Genomic DNA, 23496 nt, shown 5'->3' with positions numbered 1-23496 from the left:
GCTTTGGGGACAGGAGGCAGCTGATGTCCAGGAGAAGGAAGGGATTGCAGGCCACATGCATGGACAGCAGGGCGCAGTGCTGGTGGGGGAGGTGGAGGGTTGGCCTCACTGACCAGGGGTGCAAGGACAGGATGGGGTGATTCTTGGAGTAGAGCCTCTGGCCACCGCAGCCCTCTGGCAGATAGGAGAGCTTGGCATTGACCTGGGCTGCAGAGGCCCCACGGTGACCTGCGTGTGAGGTCATTTGAATGGACCACGGCACTGGTTCTGTGAAGCTGTTGAGGGTTTTGAGTGCATAAACTGCACATGCACACATGCACACGCACATGCACAAGGACAGGCACATGCACACCACAAGCTAAGTGAATCACCTGCTTTTTGCTGAAGGTGTTGAACATTGTGCTTTTAAAAATTTATTTATTTATTTTGAGACAGGGTCTCGCCATATTGTTCAGGCTGGTCTTGAACTCACTGTGTAGCCCAGGCTGGCCTCGAACTTGTGGCAATCTTCCTGTCTCTATCTCTTCTTGAGTGCTGGGATTGCAGGTATGTGCCACCATGCCTGGCAAACATTGTGGGTTTTTTTTTTTTTGGTACTGGGGATCAAACTTGGGACCTTGCACTTGCGAGGTGGGTGGTGGAACCACTGAGCTAAATCCCCGGCCCCCAAACATCGTGTTTTAAAGGCAGCGCTGAATGTGTTTGGAAGGGAGGTGGACAGGTTGGCTGGACACAGTCACCAGTGAAGTGGGAGCTGCTGGTGGCTGTGACACAGCGTGAGGAGTAAATTTTGCGAGTGTCCTTGAAAGTCAAGATGGTTGAGTGTCACAGAGGTGGGTGGGGTGGCTTATGGGGACACCAGTGAGGAGAGGGTGACTGACCACACTTGGTGAGGCCTTTCTGGGAGATTTATGGATTGTGCATGGATGTCACATGCTCAGATCTTTACAGATAGGTGTTATTTGTTTCTAGCATAATTTGAAGTTATTTATCCTCTTAATTTTGTAATAAATTAGAGTTCTACCTACACAAATAGAAGAGTAAAAGCAAACGACCCTTCAATAAGTGGGCATACTGGGGCATGCTGTCGGAACTGCTGATTCCAGTGTGGAGCAGAGCTGCGGCTCATGCAGCTATGGGGCCTAGGTGGGTGGAAGGCTCACAGGTGAATCATGGAGGATGTGGGTGTCTGTCCTTGGATGCTGGGAGGGGAGGGGAGAGAGTCCTGTGACAGTGGGTGCTGGGGCTGGGAGGGACTCAGTGTGACTATAGGACCTATTGCCAGCAGCTATGTGAACAAGAGCAGAAGTGGAGACAGCAGAGTAAATGCCAGCCAACAGGCTGAGGGTGGTGGGGGTGCCCGTGGTGGCTGGCCCTCAGCTTTCCAAGGAGAGCAGAAGGCAGGCAGACCAGGTGAGCTGCAGGAGCTGGCCACCCATGGTTGGGCCCATGTCTGTGCCCGGAGCTGGACCAGCTTCTTCTTCTGTGTGATGTTCCCACTGGTCTTTGTTTAGAGCCGGGAGGCCCAGGAAGTGACCATGACGGTTGCTACTCACGTGCCCGGGACATTGCCCACACCCAGAGTCTTCTCTCTGGCTTTGTTGTGTGTGGGTTCTGTTCCTCCTGAGGAAACAGGTTTCACTTTCCTTGTCAGCTCTGTGGTTCTCTCTTCGTTCTCTGCCCATTCCTGGCAAATTTGCTTAGATTTTGTACCGTCTCCTCCTACCTGCTGCCCTGGTATCAGCCCTGCTCATGGATGCCTCCTGAAGGCAGTGTGGTGGCCATGGTCACACCAGGTGCACAGGCAGATATTCTTAGAGCCTCCTTGGAGGCCCCGAGAGGTGAGGTGGCCTTCCCATCGTCACACTTGCTGCATCAGAGCCATGGTGGAGCAGACCAGGGCCACAGTGCCATGCTGTCCTATGATGACAGTGTCTTTGTGTTTCAAGGGGTGTCCCTTTTTCGGTGTGCTGTCAAGTCGCCCTTTGCATGGGAGCTTTTCAGCTTGGGCCTTTGGGGATGGTTCTGCCCTGAGCCTCTGGGCATCTGCTTTGTTTTGGTCCCAGTGAATTTGCGGTTTTTCAAGGCTGGGGTCAAACGGGGGCATGGGGCTATTAGCAGAGGTCCAGAAACATGAGCTGGTTTCAGAAAACTCATCTGTGTGAATTCATCATGTTCATAGCCTGGAGTAGGATAGTGGTTTTCCCAAGGCCTTGGGATGAGAGCTCAGCTGGGGAATTCCAGGCCCCTCCTGGCAGGTTCAGCCTTCTCCAGAAGCTCTGCTGGGCTGGCATGGGGCTGAGGCCACAGTGGGCCTGGGAATGATGCTACATTTTCATCCCCCACGCGGATCTCCAGGACTCCTACTGCTAGACTTAAGGGTTTGGCTGATCTTCCTCTGAGCAGGAGCCTCCCACAGGCAGAGCCCTGGGTCCCTGCAGGGAGGATATGGCCCTGGGCTGGGGTGCAGAGAAGAGAAGAAGAAACTTTGAGACAGAACGAGCCCAAAGACACCTGCTCATGAGCCTCCAAGCCTCCAGGACATGTGCGTGGTCTAGTTACAGGAATGATGTTAATAGCCACGAGCAGTTCTAACCTAGGAACATACAGTCAAATGTTTCTTTGCACTCACCCGGCGGCTCCTGGAAGCACACTCAGGACCACCATGGCCTGGAACCCTTGGTGGGTGTGTTTTTCCTTGGATGGTCACCACACTGTGCCCCTGGCAACCATACTTGGGGGATCTTTCCCGTCTTACATCCTCTCATGATGTGATTGTGAGTTTGCATGCAGATGCATGCACACACATAGGTGCACACCCAGGCTGGCTCTTGGGCTGAGGGGCTGTGTGGTTTGCACAGTGCTGCCGCGGGTGGGCATGGGGGGCTCACCACGTTCCTGCTGGGCTGAGGCATGTGAGATCTGCTGAAATGGAAGCAGTCCCTGGTCCATCAGTCTTTCGTCTCCTTTTCTTCCCTAGAAGCTGGGACTGTGACTCACCCACTGCATGGCTTGAGCCTGCAGACTCTGGGCTCGTGTTTGGGGTCCCCTTGGTCCTGGTGCTCGAGGGCCTGCCCTCATTGCTCCACAGCTTGAGATCTATGTTCTCAGGTGGTTCTCATGCTGTCTGTGTTTTTTAAAATATTTTTTTACTTGTGTTACACACTTTCTGTTTTTAGGGCCATGGTCAGGAGTTCTCCATGTGGCTTTGGTGCATTCATGTTTCTGACCTGTGCACTCAGTGGCTATCGGGCATCAGCAGCGAGCAGCCCAGACCGCCAGGCCATGTGCTCAAGAAACTGGCAGAGTTCAAGTCACAGCAGACAGTGGGAAATGATCAGGGCCCAGACATTGTGAGCTGATGTGGACTGGGAGCAGAGAGCTGCCAGGCACTCCTTGTCTTTGGAATTGGAGGATGGAATTCCCTCCATCGTAACTGTGTTGCTGGTGTGGGCAGCTTTTGTTCACTGAGGCTGAGTTTGGGTGGGGAGGCCAGAGCTCTCGAGGGGCTTGCTGGGAGTGCTCTTGTGGCCGCACAGCACGGGCTCCCAGGGGAACCCGGAGGCAGCGGGAGGTCTCGTGGTTTCCTGGCTCCCCAGCTGTCCCATCCGTCTGGATGCTGGCATTCCTTTCACCCTTCATCATTTCCTGCCTGGGCATCGCTGCCTTCACCATTTGGAGAAAGCTTCTAGGCCTTGGGCTCCAGGAATGTATTTAGCATGTCCTAAGTGGAAATGAGGCTCACACGGGAAGAAAACAACCACTTCTCACTGTGCTTTTGCCAAGTGACTCGACTTTAAAGTTCTTCGTGGAGTGCGTTTCTGAATTTTTTCCAGAGAAGCTTCTCACTTCCTTGCACTGTCCCCAGGTCCAGAGTTTGAGGTGGGTGGTAGGGCTGGGCACATGGTCACAGGCTCCAAGAGATGCACTTTGCTTTCTCTTCACCAGGACCGACAGGGGCACTGCCAGCCTCAGGCCAGGGGGCTCCCTCCTGGAAGCCACCTTGAGCCAGCGGCTTGTGAACTTGGAGTGCTGCGTGTTCAGCCTCTGCCTGTTTTCAGTGAGGAGACCAGGCCACAGGAGCTGGTCTGGTTGGTGATTCTGGTGCTCTGTGGGGCTCCCTGACCATGCAGTTCTCCTGAGCCGGCCCGTCAGAACTCCAGCATCCCTGGCTCCTGTTCAAGGCATCATTTACAGATGTCAGGTTTCAGAGCTGGTAGGGAAACTTGTTTACTCTAATGTGTTAATTCTTGTGGGGCTCTGAAGATGCTGTGCAGTGTGTTCTTCTGCACTGTTGGGGTGGACTTCGGGTGAGACAGACTCTGGATGTCAGTTTGAGGTGGATGACTTTTGTTTGCTTCTTTTTTGTTTTTTGAGCCAGGGTCTCAGGATGTAGTCCAGGCTGACCTCAAACTCTCAGCAATCCTCCTGCCTCAGCCTCCCAAGTGCTAGGATTATAGGTGTGCACTACCACACCCAGCTTGAGGTGGGTGACTTTCTAAGGTCACCAGAGGCAGTGACAAAAGCGAAGTGCTACTCTCAGTCAACAGAACAATCACGATCACAGATCACCAAAGACCAACATCTCATATTCATGCCGAGTCTCCAGATTGGAAAATGCATGTGTAGGTGTGGACACGTTACTGTGCACACCTACACATGGCCCCCTGGAGGACATGCATGTATGCAAACACTTGTGTGCACACATGGGCATGCAAGCACATGTGTGTATGATGCATTTTCCAGTCTGGAGACTCAGCATAAATATGAGATGTTGTATTTTCAAGATTGGTCTTTGGTGATCTGGGATTGCTCTGTTGACTGAGAGCAGCACTTCGCTTTTGTCACTGGATGTAAATTCCACGCCACTTGTGGTTGCTACCTGCCTGGCCCCACCACCCCAAGGCAGCTCTCTTTCTGTCCCAGCTGCTCTGCTGACAGGATACCCACTTCCCCCACATGGCCCTCGCATCACTCGGGCTGTGACACTTCTGTTGGAAAGCAGAACGAGGGAGGATGGGCACAGGTCTGGAGGGGGGGCTCACTGGTTTGTGGTTCTGCCTGTGAGTCTCAGAGCTGGAGTCCCCTGGGGAAAGCAGGGCCACACCGATGTTTGGTCTTCCTCTTTTCCCTCAAGGTACCTGTTGTCATGAGGACGAGTGACAGACAGGACAAGGCAGCAGTCCTTAGGGCAGGCATCAGAGAGGAGGCTCGGGAAGCCCTGCAGCCCCATGGGGGGCTTGGCCTTTCCCAGTGCTGCTCTGGGACTTTTCCTCCCTGGCACAAGCAGTGTGGTCTCTGGACAGTCACTTCCACTTGTGGTATTGCTGGACGTGGCTTGGAAGTCATGGCTTTGTCAAGATGTTCAGGAAACCAGGAGGAGAGGCCATCTGGTGTCTTGTGTATTCTGTCCTTGGGCACCTGGTGCCCCATCCTCTCTGGTAGTTCATTGGTCCTGTGGTGGCAGGGCTGACACCTCACCCGCCATGGTCAGCTGTTAGTCCCGTCCACAGAGGGCTGTGTCTAGATGGCAGCTTTTCCTGAATGCAGAGATTTTTTGACCAGGCAGTTTTGCCCCCTGGGCAACTTGAGCAGTGGTTGCAGACTTTTGTTTGTCACACTGTCTATGTGGGTTCCGTGACATCCAAGTGGAGAGTGGGCATTGTCCAGCACCCCACAAGACAAAAGGCAGCCCCCCCAAGAACAACCCACCGAGAGAGAGGTGCTGAGGTCAGGTGTCCTCTTTGGGGGGCTTGTGTGCAGAGGTACAAGGGTATGGTCGGCACCGGTGTGGGGTCCCGGGATCCTCCGGGCAAGCCCAGGGTGAGGATGGTGATTTGGGGGAGAGGCTTACTGGGCTACTTGCTGGCTGTGTGACTTGTGTTACCTGTGCCAGACCTGGTCTTGGGGTCTCACTTGTGCCACCAGGGTCATCATAGCCTCCCAGGAACCCCAGTGTCCCCGTCCCTGGCCACAGGTTACCTTCTGAGCCTACACTTTCTCTTCACAGAGGGTGCTCGGGTTTCTTCCTTAAATTAGCTGCTTATGACTTACAGTAAAATATTAACCAAGAGCAACCTTAGGCTTCATTGTAGTTTTATGGTGATCAGGTACGTCTGTCTGCTGCAGCGTAATGACGGGAAGTGGAGCTGGGGGCGGCCACACACCCTGAGAGGGCATTTCCCTCAGGGCGCGGCCGAAGTGGAAGCTGGCACCGCTTCTCCCTTCTGCACTAGAGCGAAGCGCAGGCGTGGTGAAACCAAGCCAAACCGGCGCAGCTGTGCCTCGGAGATGCCGGCCGGTAGGACATGGTGTGGGGACCACGCCCACATGGACGCCAGGGGCACTAGGAGCCTCCTGCTTTGTGCCCTTCCTCTCCACATATAGGGGTGCTGATAAATCACCCCGAGCAGGAGCTGGAAGGAATGTGTGTCGGTGCCTGCATGTGGACACTAAAAGTTTCTCAACCTTTACTTTGGGATGACAGCAAATAAAGGTTGGTGACACATGACGCGGAATAAGTTGCTTTTTAAAAGTACGGTGTGGGGGTTCACCTCATTTTAACTCGTGCAGTTGAAAGACCATGAGAATAAGGTTTGATCTATTTGAGGGTAAAGGAGGCCTGCCCCATCTTGCATGATTTTGCAAGTGAACGGCTGGTTTTTCCAGGTGGAGCTCTGGCCTTCAGAGCTGGGAAGTGCCGATTAGTTCATCTGCCTGTCCTCACATAGCTGAGATACCCAGAGTCCTTTCCAAGATAGTTCTGGACTCAAGTCTAATAAAGGAAACCTCAGGAAATCCAGAAGAGAAAGTCAGCACATTGCCGGAGGAAATTCATTTTAAGCTCCACAGATAAAGTTGTGGTTTGACTGTAACGGCACAGCACGGGTCAGAAGACTAAGGAAGTCACACTTGTTCAGGGTCCCCGCCTAAGCTCAGTGTGGTTAGGACATGGATGCTCAGGTTACAGTTTGTGGAGACAGTGAGCCTTGTGTGGCCAACCTGTCTCTGACATCACTTTTGCCAACGTGGAACTCCATGACAGATGTTACCCATCTGGTTTTCTTGTTACATTTCTCTCATTTTCAAAGGTTCGTTGGAACCAGTGTGGTCCTTCCAAAGGAACAGAACTGTGACCTGCGGAGAGAAAATGCTACTTTAAGAGCGGAGTCTGATGTAGAACTCCCCTCTTCCCTTGAGTGATCGATCGCCTCTGTCCCTGGTGCAGCCTTGTGGCCAGAGTCTGGGTCACAAGTGTCCACCAAATGTCGGAGGCTGTGTGTGGCTCTGGCTTGGGGCTGGTTGAGGAGGAAAGGTTTCCTGTATCTGCCTGTGTGGAGCTAACTGGCTACAATGAGAGTGTTACTTTTGTAATTAAAACGTTTTCAAATATAGAAAAACTGTTTCTAAGACTGGGTTCCAGACATGTGGGTCTCGGGCTCATGGACACCATAGGAGCGTGTGCTCTGCCAGGACAGGTCCTGGCATCGGGAGTCTGTGTGATGCTGGACAGTCTCACTTCTCAGGCTGCAGGATCCCACACCCGGTGCAAGTCCCTGAGTTATTTTCAAATGAATCCTCCATCCAGCAGAAGCCACCCCTTTGCCAGCCCTGCCATCAGCATGGTATAGAGCAGTACAGGCGGGCACACCCCATGCGATTACAGGGTGAGCACAGCAAGGAGCAGTGGACTGACCACAGAGACAGTCTCTAATCAGCTGTCCCCTTCTGAGAACCACAGACCAAAAGCCTGCTCAGGCCCCAGGTTTGAAGTCTTAGTGGCAATTTTAGAGTAGGAGGAAATGGCAACATTGAAACTTTGGTTTTTCCTTCCTTGTTTATTACTGTGACAGGATTGCTGGAGAGATGGATCAGATTCCACCTGCAAAGCTTGGCCTTCTGCTAGGTGTCCACCCTCTACTTCTCAGATTGTCCCGCTTCCCACCAGGCCACAACACATGAGCATGCATCTTTGTCACCCTACTAGGGAGACATGATTTAGAGTTTACAATGGCCACTCAGAGGACACCGGCAGAGTTCTCTCCCCCGACATAGGGTGGCAGAAAACACTAGCAGGTATCAGTTTCTATGATCAGGAGTAAAGACTTTCTTTAGGGAACTCATTTACTTTCCCGATCCTTTTTAACCTATCATGTCTTGGGCCGGGAATTTAGCTCAGTGGTTCCACTGCCTGCCTCGTAGGCACAAGGTCCCAAGTTCTATTCTCGGTACCAAAAAAACCCCCAACATCATGTCTATTCTTTCTATTGCCACAGCTGTTTGCTAATATGGTTGTATTAATGTCAAGGGAATCTCCAGGCATTCCTTACTTATATTTCCTTAATAACAAAGTATGCTTATTTTACATAATGTCAGTAGTTTTTTCTTACTTATTTATTCTTTTTCTATAATTTGTTGTTTGTCAAGGCAAATTATACATTTGGATCAAAAAGAATCTGACAAGCCAGGGATTTAGCTCAGTGGCACAGCGCCTGCCTGGCAAGCGTGAGGTCCTGAGGTTGATCCCCGGTACCAAAAAAAAGAAAGAAACTGACAAGTAGAACCTATATTTCTTAACCTAAGTAACATCTGAAAACCTGACTTTATATTTCCCATTGAAAATTCATTTAGTGTTAGTGCTGATCTAAAAATTTGATAATGTCATTTCCCTTAGCACGCATGTATTTTCAAAAGAAAATAAGCCAAAGTAATTTCTTGTATGTTAAGTGATACATTTCTATAGCAAATTGAAAATCCTGAATAAGCCAAAGATATGTCTAATGACAAAATCAATGCAGCATATGTGGCTAACTTCTATGTTTATTAGTGTAAGGGCAACAGTGAATTTGTATCTTGCAACAGATCTATAAATCCAGTTGCTTTTTTTCTGTAATTTTATGTCAAGAAACTACTGTATAGATGATACAGTGTCTCAGAAAACCATATTCCACAGGACTAGAAAATGTCTTCTTTGGGGGGCTTCACTATGCAAAAGCCTCATAATATTTTGTAATTTTTTTACTTTTCCAGAAAAATATGAAAATTTGATTTATCAAATGGTGAACAGAAAGATTACTACCAATTGCTCTTTTAATTTTGCTCTTTTAAAAAAAGTTTCAACATACCCGATGTTTTTGAATTGCACACCTATGGAAGATAAATGGAGAAAACACTAGGAAGTTTCAAAAGATCATCTTAGTACCTGATTCATTTGGCACATCCTTAATAGCACCCATAGTAAAATAAATAGAAACAAAAGGACTCTCAAAGAATTCACACATGCTTGAGTAACTGAGGCTTCCTGGTTTGTTGGTGGAACTCTCATTTGTTGGAAAGCACGTATATGTGGCCAAGTGGCACTGGTTTCCGCCCCGAGACTGTTTGCAGCACCCCTTTTTTCTGGTGATAGTCCAGGACTGGTTCTGTTTGGGCTTCACAAGCCTGAGTCTCCTGATCACTGTCTCTAGTTTATCTTCCTCACGTTCAGTCCGAGGCTCCCCTGTCAGATCATCAGTACCCACCATTTTGGGAGGGTTGAATTCGACATTGTAGACTCTGCCACTGGCTGGATGAATCCAGTGAGCAGAGAGACATTGATTAATGACTAGAAGGGCACCTTCAGGTTAATCACTGTGTCCACCTGATAAGCTCTGAAGGGGCTTCTACCTGTAGAAGTGTCCTTGGAAAACCAGCCAACAGCCAGCTATATTGGGTGAGATTTTTCCACTCATGCAGGGCCAGCCGACTCATGACATCCTCTGGGATGATGGATGTCATGACTGTCCCTTGGTCGGTGAAGGGCTTGGCTAACACACCAATTTCCGTGCTTTGCAGCATGTTTTGTCACAGCAAGTCCCTGCTAGAGAGGTGCTTCAGCTCGAAGTGTTTGATGATATGCAGCGACACAGTGCCCTGACGGAGCCTGGAGTCCCCATGATCACAGTTCACAGCAGCCAAGCAGATGCCCCCGTAGGTGCCTCCTGGGATCCCATCACACAGTCAGTCGGGCCTCGGCCTGGCCTGCGTGCTCACAGACTCCACCCCGCCCACCTGTCCGGCTGGCAGTGCTATGAGCAGGTGGTGGCTGAGGTACCCAATTCTCCCGGAAGTCATCTCTAAAAATATGTTTTTATGAGGCTATGAGTAAATCATTCTAGTTCTAAGGAAATACTCCACCTAAGTTTGTGAAGGGTGGATGTTCATTATGGCAACTGTGTGCAGTGGTAGCCGGTGCTGAGGGCCCAGGGGCAGGTGCCGTGCTTGCTGGGGCCATGAGATGCCTCTACTTTGCTCCCAGTGCCTTGCTGGTGCTCAGCCTTGATGGTTGAGGGCCATCTCCAAAGCCCAGTCCATCCATTCTTCCCAGACACCCTGACCTGGTTGAGGCAGTCGCTGTCTGTGGGAAGGTGTCTGAGAAACGTTGACCAAGCCTGAGTGACCCTGTACACCAGGGAAATGTGGCCCTGCCCCCCAGCCCACCGTGCACCCCTCCCCTGCATGTCTGTGCATCAGGGACCTGCCGGCTGGGCTGGGGTGTGTTCTGACTGTGGAGGAGATGCAGCTCTTAGCCTGCACATGCTCAGCAGTTTGGGAACCGTGCTCCTGTGTTCTGCAAATTCTTGCAGAGGCCTTCCCTGTCTCTCTCTGCCCACCTCTTCTGGAATGTCCCACGGAGCCCCTGCCTCTGGGTCTGAGCTGTGCTGCAGCCCCAGCCCCGGCTTGGGGTTGGCTGGTTGTCACATCTTTTGTGGGCCATCGCCTTCTGTGTGGGAAGGGCCAGTTTGGCCTCGCTGCTGTCCAAAGCAGTCTCTGCCTGGCATGCACACTGTGGCTGTCCTGTGCTGTGGCCTGAAGGGTCTCCATCCTGATTCCTTGGCCCTGCTGGCCTGGGCCCAAACCTAACCCCTGCCCAGGCCTGTGTAGCTCTGGAAGGGGTCTCTGATCTCACTTCTGCTTGGTCGTCTCTTGGCTGTCTTTGTGGCCAGTGGGCAGAGGTCACGTGGCCTCTGGGATGTCACTGAGAGCCCCCCGCCCCCATTCTGGGTCCTCTGTGCCTGTTGTCCATCCGTGGACTTCTCCTGCCCCCTTGTTTGGAGTTTGGCCCAAGGGTCTACCCTGCATTCCCTGAATCAAGCTGCAGTCCCTCTGTTCCCTCTACCTTGGGCAAGAGGCCTGTGAGTCTCTGCCTGATTTCTGTGGGTCTCATGGGGGCTTCAGTGTCTCTCTGGTGGTCCCCAGGTCCTCTGCTTGTGCTGCCCAGGGTCGCTGGGCAGAGGCCGGGTTACTTGAGAACACCCTTCCCAGCATCCTCTGGGGACGCTGGCAGCCTGGGTGGGTACAACACTGCACACTGGTGTGGCCTTGCTCATGGGGAGGTCTGTGGCCCATGTCCCAGGGCTGGGGCCTGGCACGCAGAGAGCACAGGGCCAGTGTTCATATTGGAGTAGCAGAGCACACTTCTCTGTGCAGCAGCCTTTACACAGTTGCAGCATCTCGGGCCGTGGTGCAAGTGGTGCGGGGCCTGTCTTGTGGGAGGGTTTTGCAGTGTGGAGAGGAAGATCAGTCAGCCTTCAGTGTGGGAGACCACAATATTGATGATGCCCAAAGCAGCTGTGAGCAGTGCAGGCTGGGAAGAGTTAGCCCCACAGCTGGCTTGTTTATAGAAGTGAGTCCAGCCGAAGCCTACGTGCCGAGGTCAGAGTAACTCGCACCGAAATTTTGTTCCCACAACTAATTAAAACCTTCTGACTGGAAGCGCAGTGTTCTAATTACAACCATATATTTTATCTATTCTGTTCCTAATTCGAGAATGCTTTGTCTTGTCCTTAGAGTCTTGCTTACATTAATTTCCATAGAAACCACATGACTTCGCATCTTCTTAGGTAGTCCCTTCTTTGCGTGTAGCTTGCCTTTACCCCAATTGATTACTAATAAAAATTGGCTTGGACAGACCAGCGCCTTTGCTGCTTGTACCAGCATTGGCTGTCCTGGCTTCCCGATTTCTGTCTCTCTTAGTTCTGTCTTTTAGTTTTTTTTCTCCCTCAGGCTTGTGTCCTACACTGAGCAGGAGACGAGCCTAATGCAGAGGTTTCTGGTAATGTTTCATAGGTTTCCAGTGCTTCAGACTGAAGGGTCATGCCTTGTGTCATTGTCGCTCTGCCTGCTGAATGCTGCTGAGAATACAGCATCTTAACCTCAATGGGTTGAAGAGGGAGACAGGACCTGGTGTCTGACTTATTTACTTCAGACACAGGACTAGGGAGTTGAAGCCTGAGGATTGCCTGATAACCGATCACTCTGTTGGCAGATGGGGAAACTGAGGTTCTGAGAACTTGGGTGGTCTCCGGACTCCCAGTTTGTGAAGACTGCTCGTCCTGGTGGTATTTCCTGTCTCTTTGCCATGGCTCTGTGGTCTGTGGCTCATGGGCCTGGGTGGATGGGTGCCGGTGTCATTCAGCCATAAAGGGTGACCGTGAAATAGGTGGATGCCGTGTCACCAGCCAGGTGCCCAGGCCACAGGACACCAGGCCCCAGCACAGGGGATCCAGAGCTAGCCGGCCCCAAGAGGTGGATGTGTGTGTGAGGTTTTGAGGCCACAGGAGACACAAATGGTGCCTGCTGCTGGTATGAGCGTCCTTCTGGGGAGTGGACCCTGAAGTAGTGGTGATGTCTACATGGCTCTGTGATCCAGTGAAAAGCACTGAGTTGTATACTTTAAAAGGGTGAATTGTGTGGTGTGTAAATTACAGCTCAGTAAAAAAATTACAAAGCTACAAAAATTCCTCAGATGATTTACTTGTGCATCACAGGGAGCTAAGTACATAAAAGGAATGACCACGTGTTTATGCTGGCCTCCTTTGTGGGTCTCACTAATGGGCCGCTAAGCGTTGAAGGGCTGCTTCTTATAAAATTACTTCAGCCTATAAATTATAATGAAAGTGTAATTAAAGTACCCTCTGCACAAGCTGTGTGGCTCCATTTGTATGCCTGTGAAAACTGGCAAAAGTGAACCAGGCATAGCAGCGCGTGCTTGTAATCCCAGCACTCTGAGAGGCTGAGGCAGGAGGACCCAAACTTTGAGCTTAGCCTGGGCAACTTAGTGGGTTAGCGAGACCCTGTCTCAAAATTTAAAAAGGTTGGAGATGTAACTCAATACAAAGGTCCTAGGTTCAGCCTCCAGGACCAAAAAACGGGGGGTGGGGTGCAGACAGCTCCAGAATTTGGAAATGTGTAGCAGTGGGGCGGACAGGGCTCTGGAGGTGGCTGATGCCCTGGCTCCAGTCCTGAGTGCGTGGCTGGGTGTGTGCACGTGACTCCGTGACTCCACTGAGCTGAGTTTACTGTGTGTGTCATACACCATGATCAGTCATTTTGTCGCTGCTAGGACACAATGCTGACAGTTGCAACTTAAAGGAGGAAAAGTTCATTCTGGCTCACAGTTTGTAGAGGTCTTAGTCCATAACCAGCCGGCTGCAAGGTGGGGAGGCCTGAAGAAAGGGCCCAGTAGAAGAGGCCTGCTCAGGGCATGGCAGCCAGAAGCAGAGAGAGAAGGGAGGAGCCCGGAGGGAGATGGACCTTCCAGGCCACCACACGGGAACCACCTCTGCTGACCAGGCCCTGGCTGTGACATCACAAGGAGCTGTAATGGCCCTGTACCCCAGTCACCTTCTGAAAGCCCCACCTATGAGCTCGTGAGGCTTTGGAGGGACATCTAGATGTAAACCATAACACCCCACAGAAGTATGAAAGGGAAAAATGCTAGAAGGAACAAACTCCAGTAGAAGTGTTCATTTAGACACGTTCTGGATCCATACACAGTAGAGTGTGTGCTCTATGTTGAAATCACTTTATCAGAGTTTGCCTCTCTCAAAACCCAAGTAATCATCTTAAAAAAAAGAACTGTTGCATAATGCATGTGCCCTAACATTCACCATTTTAGCAGTTTTAAAGTTTATAATTCAGTGGCATCTAATACATTTATAATGTTGTACAACCGTCAGATCTTTCTAGATGCAAAACTTACACTTTGTTCCCTCTAAGGAACCACATCGGACCCTCCTCAATGAACTGATACTCCTGCATTTATTTGTCAGTTCACACAGTGATGGGCGTTTGGGGTGCTCACACCTGTTGGCTGTCATGAGCACATACACATTTTGATTCGACACCTGTTTTCAGTTCTAGGGTGGGATTGGAGGATTCTGCAGTAATTCTATATTTACTCTACTGAGAAACCTGTTTTTATAGTCCCACCAGCAATTTACAAGGGTTCCAATTTTTCCATGTCCTCAATAGTTGTTATTTTCTTTCTTTTTTCTTTTACATTATAGTTGTGCTTCTGTGTGTGAAGTATGTCCCTTGACTCTGATTTGCAGTTTTACCATGACTCACCATGTTGGCCATTTGTGTATCGTCTTTGGACAAATGTCTGTGCAGTCCTGTGGCTGCTTTATAATGGGCTGTCATTTTGTTGTTAGGTTGGAAGAGTCTTTCAATATATTCCGGATGGTAGGCCTGTGTCAGGCTGGGATTGAAAGGGTGCTTCCTCCCACTGTTGGGAACCTTGTCTGAGTCTTGGTCCCCAAGAACCCAGAGTTGTTGGCCTGTCCTGCACGTGGCACTGCAATCCCTATTAGTTGTGGGCAAAGGTGCAGAGAATCTGTGCTGACCACACCCCACAGGGAGCCACCTGCCTGGACCTGGAGGCCCCAGGGCCTTGCTAGGGGTCCCCTGTCACCGGCTGTTGGCCAGCTGCTTCTGCTTCTGTCTACAGAGAGCAGGACAGGTCTGAGGTGGCTTTCTGCTTTCTACAGAGGGAGCATGGAAAGCCTCACAGAGGCGTACGGTGCACGAGGGAGTGCACACTGGCCCTATGTCACGCTGAGCATGTCCTGCACCCTGGTTCTTGGAGTCCTAGGAAGAGTGCGAGGGGACACCAGCACAAAGCAGATGCTGCATGAGAGCTTCAGCTTTGCACAGAGCAGCCCTGTGGAGCTCTCTCTGCCAGAGCATCATGGTGAAAGAGACAGCAATGGCCGGATCAGAAGTGACCAGGCCAGGGTTGCCCAGTGACATGAAGTGACCAGACACCCAGACACTGGGGACCACAGTGGAGTCCCGAGGACCCTGGGGCCTGTCAGGCACTTGGTGCAGCAGCAAAAGACTTCCTAATGTTGGTATTGTAAACAGCGCTTTGTGAGGTTGAAATATTCAGAATGGACTTTTCAAGAAAACAGCACAGTGATGGGCACATAAGAGAGGGCAGGCTCAGTCCTGGATGATGTAAGAGTCCCTAATGGCAGAGGGGCGACAGGGACCCAGCAGCTTCCTCCGCACAGGAGTCCACAGATGAAGTTCTGGGGACAGGTGACAAGCTAAGAAGAGCAGTGAGCTGTTCAGAGCCATGCCAGCCTGAAGGACTAAGGTGACTGGCGTCTGGCGGTTCTGGGGGTGTGGGGGCTGCAGAGACCCTTGAGTTTTGATCTTTGACTCTGCCGATTGAAAGTTTTTTCCTCTGCAACCTGCTGCTACTGAACAGTAGCACTGACATGTATGTCGGTAAAACTTTTTTTAGGGAAAAGTAACAAACAGAATGTTTCCACCCTCTCTGTCCCCCGCCCCCAGCCCTGAACCAGGTGGTAGGTCAGACCCCAGAGCCACCGACTCTTCTCTAACAAAAGGAAATGGGTGCCCATGGGTGCGGTGGGGCTGGCATCCTCTGCCTTTGTTCTCACTGTGTTTAGATGCTTCATGGGTCCTCATGGGGAGGCAGAGCCTGTGGAAGGGAGGACAGTGACCTTAGCGTGCTCTCCTTCTGGACTCTTCCTAATGGGGAAATTGCTCTGTGCTCTAAGCCCCAGGAATTTATTGTCTAATCTCGTCAGGGAAAGAGCTTTTCTCCCTGATCATTGCTCCAATGTTGACCTGTTACTATGAAATTAAATTCAAAATGGAAAGGCACGTGGTAGGTGAATGGCTAAACAACATGTGGTCTATGCAAATGCAGGGTATTGTTCAGCCTTGCAAGGAAGGAGATTCTGTCTCACTCTGTATTAGTCAGCTTTCCATTACTGTGTGAAATCCTGGGGCAATTAACTTTAAAGAGAGGTTTGTCTGGGTTTGTAGGACCGGGAACTCACTGTTCTGGGCCTCAGGTGGTGATGGTGGAGCATGTGGAGGAGTACATGGTGGAGCAGGCTGCCCACTTACGGCCAGGAAGCAGAAGAGGGAGGCAAGACTAGGTTCCCACGGTCCCCTCTGAGGGCACAGTGACGGAAGGACAGGACCTCCCACCAGGCCCAGGCCACTCCCCAAGCCTTAGCCCCAGGCTCTGGGGGACGCTGTACCAAGTGCAGTGAGCTCGTTGAAATCAGTCTGTCCCCAAGGAGCGAGCACAGTAGGGGCCCACTGGGATGCGCCCTGGAGTCACGAGTGTCACAGAGACAGGCAGGAAAGCGGTGCTGGGGCTGTGGAGGGGCTGGTCCCTCGGAAGGGGACAAAGCTCGAGGAGAACATGCGAAAGGTGGGCGGTGACAGCTGCAGCATTCGAGGGCCTCGACTCCACTGAGCTGCACACTGGGCATGGTTGGGCAAACTCTGCCTTGTGTGTTTTGCCACAATTGAAATATTTTTAAAAGAGACTGATGTGGGTGAAACGAAACAAACAATCCTTAGTTCCAAGGTCAGGCACTTCTTGTGTTTGCTGTCCATGTCGCTTCGCACGTCAGTGGGACAGATGACTTTCCCTCGGGGTTGTGACTTGCAGCAAGAAAGCCAAGAATTGGGGAGTGACGAGTGTGTGTGGTGGAAGCAGCATCTTCCGAGTTACCTGGAAGTCTGTGTCATTAGCTGGACCCCCAACCCGGCAGCTCCATGTGGATGGTGCAGGTCACACATGCTCTGCGGGGTGGCGAGCACCAGCTGGCTCTGTGCTAAGTCGATCTATGTCTCACTCTCTTTTTAGGTGAAGCGAAAAACCTTCCCTCCTACCCTGGGCCGACCAGGATGAGGGACTGCTACTGCACCGTGAACCTGGACCAGGAGGAGGTCTTCAGGACCAAGATCGTGGAGAAGTCACTCTGGTAATGTCGTCACTGCTTCACTTGGCGCTGCCTCGGTTTCCCCATCTGTACAGTGGTGGAGCTGACATCTTTCGTGTCCTCAGCAAAGAGGCGGAGATGCTCTGGGGAGTGGCCACGTCTGTGCTTATGACCCAGGGCCCAAGGGCCAAGGACGCTGTCCCCACCCCCAACAGCGAGGCGCCCCGGTGCCAGAGATGAGCGTGAGAGGAAACACTGGGCACATTTTTCTTAGCCGAGAGGGCCACTGGGGAACTGCCAGCGGAGGCGAGAGCCTGTCTTAGTCACTTTCTCCTCACTGAGACACAATACCTGACAGACACCCAAAATGCTAAGGAGGAGAGGTTTATTTTGGCTCACCATTTCTAGAGGTTTCAGCCTGCAGTAGGCTGGCTCCAAGACAGGGCAGCATGCAGAGGGTATCACAGAGGAGAGCTGCTTATGGCATGTCAGACTGGAAGCAGAGAGAAGGTCGGGAAGGAGGGAAGGGGATAGAGCCTTCCAGACCACGCCCCAGCGACCACCTCCTCCACCAGGCTCCATTTCCCAACATCTCCTTCAGCTATAAACTCATCGGTGAGCTAATCCACTGATGCCTGTCACACACCCATGATCCAGTCACCTCTCCAAAGACCCACTTAGGAGCCCGTAAGGCTTTGGGGAACATCCAGAGGTAAGCCATACCAGGACCTTGGAAACAGCGATCCACTTGAGGAAGAGAGGAGTTGTCCAGGACAGCCCACCACAGCAGGTCTTAGCGTAGGTGATCTTGCCATGCACGCAAGACAGCTGGCCTCCCCACCAGCTGGTGTTGGAATCATGGGGGCTGTCGAGATGTGATGGGGATGTCTGCACAGGCTTGAGGAGTGTTGTGGAGATGCCAAGGGGTAGACTGTGGCTGCACAGGCAGGGACCAGAATGCCAGTGCTGGGGGCCTCAGCAGCTGGTAGCAGTGGGAAGAGAAGATGGAGTGGAGATGGGAGGTTGCAAGCTGCCCCAGGCCGGGGCGCGGGTTGTGGGGCTGCTGTCTGGGTGGAGCTGGCCTCCCTGGGTTCGGTGTAGTGAAGCTGTTCCTGGATCAGCAGCTCCACCTCAGTTCTGGAATTATGGGTTGTGTGGTTTCAGAGCAGCTATTTTGATTTGAGAACACTTTTAGCAGTTGAATTATATCCTTGTGTGTTGCTGTCTCTATTTGGGGACAGATGCGGTACTTGATGACTTAATTAGCTCTGTTTTTAGAGGGTGTCAAGCTCCCCAAGACTCGGTATCCTCCATCTACACCATGGTCGCGATGCTCAGGCTGATGATCAGATTGTTTGTGTTCTGCCGAGGTACACTCAGATCCTTTGGGATACCTCCATAAGAGGCTAAGAGGCCGAGGGACATCACCAGGAGTCAAGTCTGTTTTCAAGAGTGTCTTGTGGGTTGATGATGAAGATGATCCTGGGGATGATAATTTCTACCTAAGAAAAAGGAAGTGAAGCATCACTGTGCCTTCTGAGAGCTGTCTACTGGCTTCATCTGAGAAGTTTCCTCTCTGTACTTAGCGGTGTAATGCTAGAGGTCAGCTGATAGCAAACCTGGGGAGTCTGTGAGGCCAGGTCCTCTCCAGACCTGAGCCTCAGAATTGGTGGGGAGCAGGGCTCCAACTGGGACCTCCTGGCTGTGAGGTTGATTCAGGTACCTGTTGTCTCCCAAAGGTCCAGAGGGGTTCACACAGGGAGATCTTAGTTTCTGGTTTGAGGTTCTAGAAACTGCTTCTGGAGCAGGAAAGGAGGCTGAAAGTGGGCCAAAGACAGCAGGGCCCCAGTGCCTCCCTCCGGAGCTTAGCAGCCATGGGGAGCCCTCAGTGCTGTCCCGAGAGGCAACCCCCGCAGCCGCTCATGGACATTCCCGTTCCTCGCAGCTTTAGCAAGCTTGCTGTCGCTGCTCATTAGCTTACTTGCCCACTCGGTGAGGGTTTGGGAAAGAGCTTGGGTTTCTGAGGCCACCGTGCCGAGGGGGCTCCCTGGGGGGCCACTGGCCAAGACCTAGAGCTCTGCTGCAGTGTGAGGACCCATGGCACCTGCCCCTACCCACAAAGAGGCCAGCAAGGGCAGCACTGTCTGAGCCTGGTGTTTGCATGTGCAACTGAGCTTGCACTTGTGTCCTGGAGCCTCCGTCCCTGAGGCCGCAGAGCAGGTCAGAGCAAACCCTGTAATCTCTGGTGCAGGTCCCAAAGCACTTTCATACAGGAAGTTCCAAGAAGATGAGCTGAGAGGAGAAAGGACACAAAGCGCAAAGAGGAGGTCTCCAGCCCTTGCGTCCTGGGGGTGCACCTGGCAGCACCTGACATTGTCAAGTGACTAAAAGTTTGAGGTCTAAAGTAGCAAGAGACAATATAAAAAACACATGCAAGGTAAAAAAAAAATCCACAAGGAATGACAAACCAACTTAAGAAAGAATAAAATTTCTAGAAATGAACAAGGATTTACATGAAAAAGTCAGTGAATGAATTTAATAGCTCAGTAGACACAGCTGAATGGAAAATGAAGCAAATGCTGAGATGCAGCTCACCAAGACTGATGGGAGGGTAGAAGGTTGGAGGCTGCAGGGTAGCAACACAGGGGCCTTGTGGGAGTTCCAGGAGGGACAGATGAGGCATGGGCAGTCCCAGGATGGAGCTGGCCTGGTGTGGCTCAGACTCCTGCGTGGCCTTGGGTGGAAGGGACAGGCCAGAGGCAGGGATGCGTGCAGTGTCAGCCATGGCTGAGGTGAGAGAAGGCGCAGGGCCAGACTGCAATGGCAGCTGAGCACAGAGCACAAGTCTGCGGGCAGTGCTGCCTGTGCAGGCTCCCAGCTGGGCGATGTCCAGCTCCAGGATGAGCTGTAGCCCTTCACGCTGCATCCCGGTATCAGCTCTGGGAGCTGACCTCCAAGCCTTCCTGTGCAAACTACTGCCAGGTCAGTGTTACCTTGGGACTTGGCTGCAGCGTCGCTGCAGGGGCAGAGGCACCACGTCGCCATGTCTGGATTGGGAAGAGCGGGTGGGTGAACTTGCTGTGTCTGCCCCATAGCAGCCCAAAGTCACCACCACGCAGCCATCTCATCTGGGACTCGGTACAGAGCCGATTTGAAACAGAAGAGTAAGGGAGGCAGCCTTCTCTTCTCTCCTTTGTTTACAAAAGGTTGTCTGTTCCCCGTGTCTCCCCCATGCCTGGAACAGGGCTTTTGGGAGGCCTAGGGCTTGTGGGTGGCTGAGCTGATGTCTCAGGGAAGCATGTCCTTCCCTTTCCCTACTCTCAGTGTGGAGTGGAGTCAGGAGGTTGAGGTCTGAGAGCAAGGCCCTCTCCAGGCTCTGCCCTTCGCCAAGAAAGTGATGCTGGGCGAGGTTTCTGCCCCCAGAAAGAACATGAGAGTGGGCTCTTACCACCCTGCCCATGAGCCTGTGCTTTCTACCCACATGCCAGGGCCTGGGGCCCGCACAGTGGGCTGAGCTCAGGAAGTAGCTTTCAGGAGCCCATGTGCACTGAAGGCTGCACCATGGGGAGTCACTTTCAGGTCCAGCAGGAAGGAGGAAGCTGCTGTCATGCAGCCCAAGCTGGGTCCATCTGGTCACTTTAGGGACATTCCAGAGAGTCTTCACCTCCTTGTGGCCACATAAAGAGTGGGATGTGGTTAGTCCTTGGCAATGCTTTTCTGATGTGACAATGACATCGCCCACCTCTCTACAGCGGCCAGCCCGGCAGCCAACTCCTGCTCTTGAGGGGCAACTGTGGTGCCAGTTAGGGGCCGTGCAGATGCCCTGCCCCACTTCGAAGGAACTGGGCCTCCTCCCAAACTGTCTTGCCCCAGAAATGGTCAAGAATACACAGACACTGATGTCCACTGCTGATGATTGCTGGGGAGTGTGATTGTGTGAGGTTGTTTTGTTCTTCTGTTCATGTGTATTTTCTTATGTGAAACTAGAAGCTAAAAAATAAAGTAACAAAGACAAGCCTAGAGCCGAGTGGAGTGGAGTGGGTTTGTGCTGCGCCGGGAATGGGCGTGATCCTGAGTTTCAGACCCGCCACTCCTGCGGGAGGGGCCGGAACCCCAGCTGTCCTTGGGCTCGCGGTTTGCGTTTGGTTTCAAGAGGAACAGCAGGGCCAGTGATACCAGGGTTTCTTCCTAGTCATACTGAAAGATGTGAATTGCTCAGAAAATAGAAGTTTTGTTTGGCAGAAATGATTAAACAAGAAAGATCTCAAGACTTCCAAAATTTTTCTAGAGGGCAGAGGTTATTTGGGGAGGAAGTTGGTGGTTTGGTAGACTGTTTATTCTCTCCGACTCTTCTATGAAAAAGCACCCAGATGACTTAGAAAACACTGACTCTGAAATGATTAGATGATCTGTCACACCCTTGCTTCTAAGATTTATATTCTTTCTAACTTCCTAAGGTGAAGTTTAAGAAATAGTCTGTCACAAATGGAGGCCCCTTGAGAGGCCAGGACTTCCACAAGGAGGGGACACGGAAGCTCTGCTCTCACCACTGGGTGGTCCAGGCAGGGATTCCCTCCTCGCAGCTCTAGAAAACCTAGGGCAGTGATGCAAACCTTTTAGACGCGAGTGCCAAACTGCAACCAAAACCCACTTATTTATCACAAAAATGCTGCAATTAAACCTGAGTTTTAATTTTAGAAAAAACAACTCATACATTAACATCTTTTATCTTAAAAGAAAAACAAATAACACATGCGCCGTAGGCCTGCCCCACTGGCCGAGGGGATCCATCTTCTTCATCCTGGGTGGTTCAGGTGGGCACTGGTCCCTCAGTGGCTGCCCAGAACCCCACTCACAGGCTTCTGCTGGGGCTGCTCCTTGCAGTACCCCACCAGGCTCTGTGGCCCCTAGGGGCCCGAGTCCTCCTGCACAGGAGGTGGTAGGTCCCCATGGAGGCTCCTTCTAGTTTCTTTAAAGTGCTCGCTCCATCTTGCTCCTGACGCCTAGCTGAACCTCAACCTGGCTCCACTTGAACCAGCTTTGCATCACTGAGATTGGCCCTTTGCACAGTATTTTTCCAGAAAGCCCGTTTTTGGTCATCATAATCTTTCTTATGATCGATGTTTTCATTGGTGGGTCTGGTGAAGAAGACTTTTTTTCTGGGAAGCTTCTGTAAATTAGATTTTAAAAGTCTATGCATGTTTTTCATTGTTGTATTTATTGTTTACCTTTGCTTCTGGCACAAGGCTGCTTGTGACATTTCTTGCTGGCTCCAAATGTCCCCAGCTCATGCTTGCTTGCAGTGTAGGGGTGGGGAGATAAGTGGCCCCACAGGCCGGGCAAGAGGGCTGCTCCAACACCCTACCTTCCCTGGCCTTGCTTCTTCATCTCTGGATTCTCGGCGCCAGATGCATTTAGGTACATCCGAGATGATCCAGTACTTAGGGGACTGATTCATAACTAGGAGTGGCTTATGCCCGTGTCTTAGTCACTGTCCTTGATGCTGGGACAGAATACCCTACACCTGGGCTTAAAGGAGGAGGGATTTCTTTTGCCTCGAAGTTTAGAGGTTTCAGTCCTTATATGGTCTGCCGGCTCCAGGTAGCAGTGGAGGCTCCAGGTGTGGTGGAGGGGTCTGGCGGAGGAAAGCCAGTCCTGCTGCAGCAGCCAGGAAGCAGAGACGGAAGGAAGGCACTGGGAGACGCACCCTTCCACCGTGCTCACTGTGAGCGCCTCACAGGCCCCCTGCTAACATCTCGCTGAGCTATAAACGCCTTTCACTTTGGCTGTCAGGTGTTTGTCCCAACGAGAACAGTAACTCAGACAGTGAGCCACATTTCACTTCTTTGCCATAAGTGTTGAGCGCCTGCTGCACCCAGTGGGTCACCAGTGCTGGGCGGGGCTCACAGTGCGGAGTGTGTGGCAAGAGGGCTGCGAGGGGCACTGGAAGCCACTCCCCTCCAACCTGGCACCCCTCCGTCCCATGTGAGGGCTGGGGGTCGCCCCTGGGGATGCAGCTCCTTTGCCCCCAGTTGCTGGGCTGCTCCAGTGGCCGTGCCCTTGCTGGAGCGTGGGGCATCTCAGCCGTGCAGTCAGCGGTGTCTGGAGGCTGTGCCTCTCCAGGGTTCCTTGTTCCGGCCACTCTGAGCATCGTGACTGGGCCTCACCAGATCCATTCCGGTTCTAAGCCTTCTCCCTGGAGCATGGGCAGGGTGCACGGGAGGAAAGAGCAGGGGCGAGAGGGTGCTGTGCTTGGAGTCCACCAGAACAGCTTCTGGCAGAGTGGACCCTCCTTGGTGCCAATCCACAGGTAGAAAAACCGAGTGTCAGGAGGATATCAGCCTGAGGCCGAGGGACCTGGGCCCACGCCAAGGAGGCCTGGCTCTCCCCAACCTGCCGCGGGCCCTGTCCTGATGCCCCCGGTCCTGGGGCAGTGCCAGGGTGGTAGGTTCCTCCT

At 52.1% G+C, this 23496-nt stretch overlaps 1 protein-coding gene and 1 pseudogene across 5 annotated transcripts in view; one reads left to right on the top strand and one right to left on the bottom strand.

Annotated features, from left to right (window-relative positions):
- The window catches only part of Rasa3 (RAS p21 protein activator 3), a 126403-nt gene that overhangs the window by 52051 nt on the left and 50856 nt on the right, over positions 1-23496 (top strand). For all 5 annotated transcript variants that reach the window (XM_021239342.2, XM_087193190.1, XM_004858478.3 and 2 more), the window contains one exon: positions 16964-17081. In XM_021239342.2, coding sequence (XP_021095001.1) covers positions 17005-17081 — 77 coding nt within the window. In that variant the 5' untranslated portion in view covers positions 16964-17004. Of the gene's footprint in view, positions 1-16963; positions 17082-23496 lie in introns of those variants that run through there.
- On the bottom strand, positions 9110-10035 carry LOC147823476 (GTP:AMP phosphotransferase AK3, mitochondrial pseudogene; annotated as a pseudogene).

The sequence above is a fragment of the Heterocephalus glaber genome, unplaced genomic scaffold (assembly GCF_053883595.1).
Source record: "Heterocephalus glaber isolate CG9 unplaced genomic scaffold, H.glaber_assembly_v1.0 deba00001579, whole genome shotgun sequence".
In the NCBI taxonomy this organism is placed as follows: domain Eukaryota; kingdom Metazoa; phylum Chordata; class Mammalia; order Rodentia; family Bathyergidae; genus Heterocephalus; species Heterocephalus glaber.
This window is presented reverse-complemented; position numbering and strand designations above follow the sequence as displayed.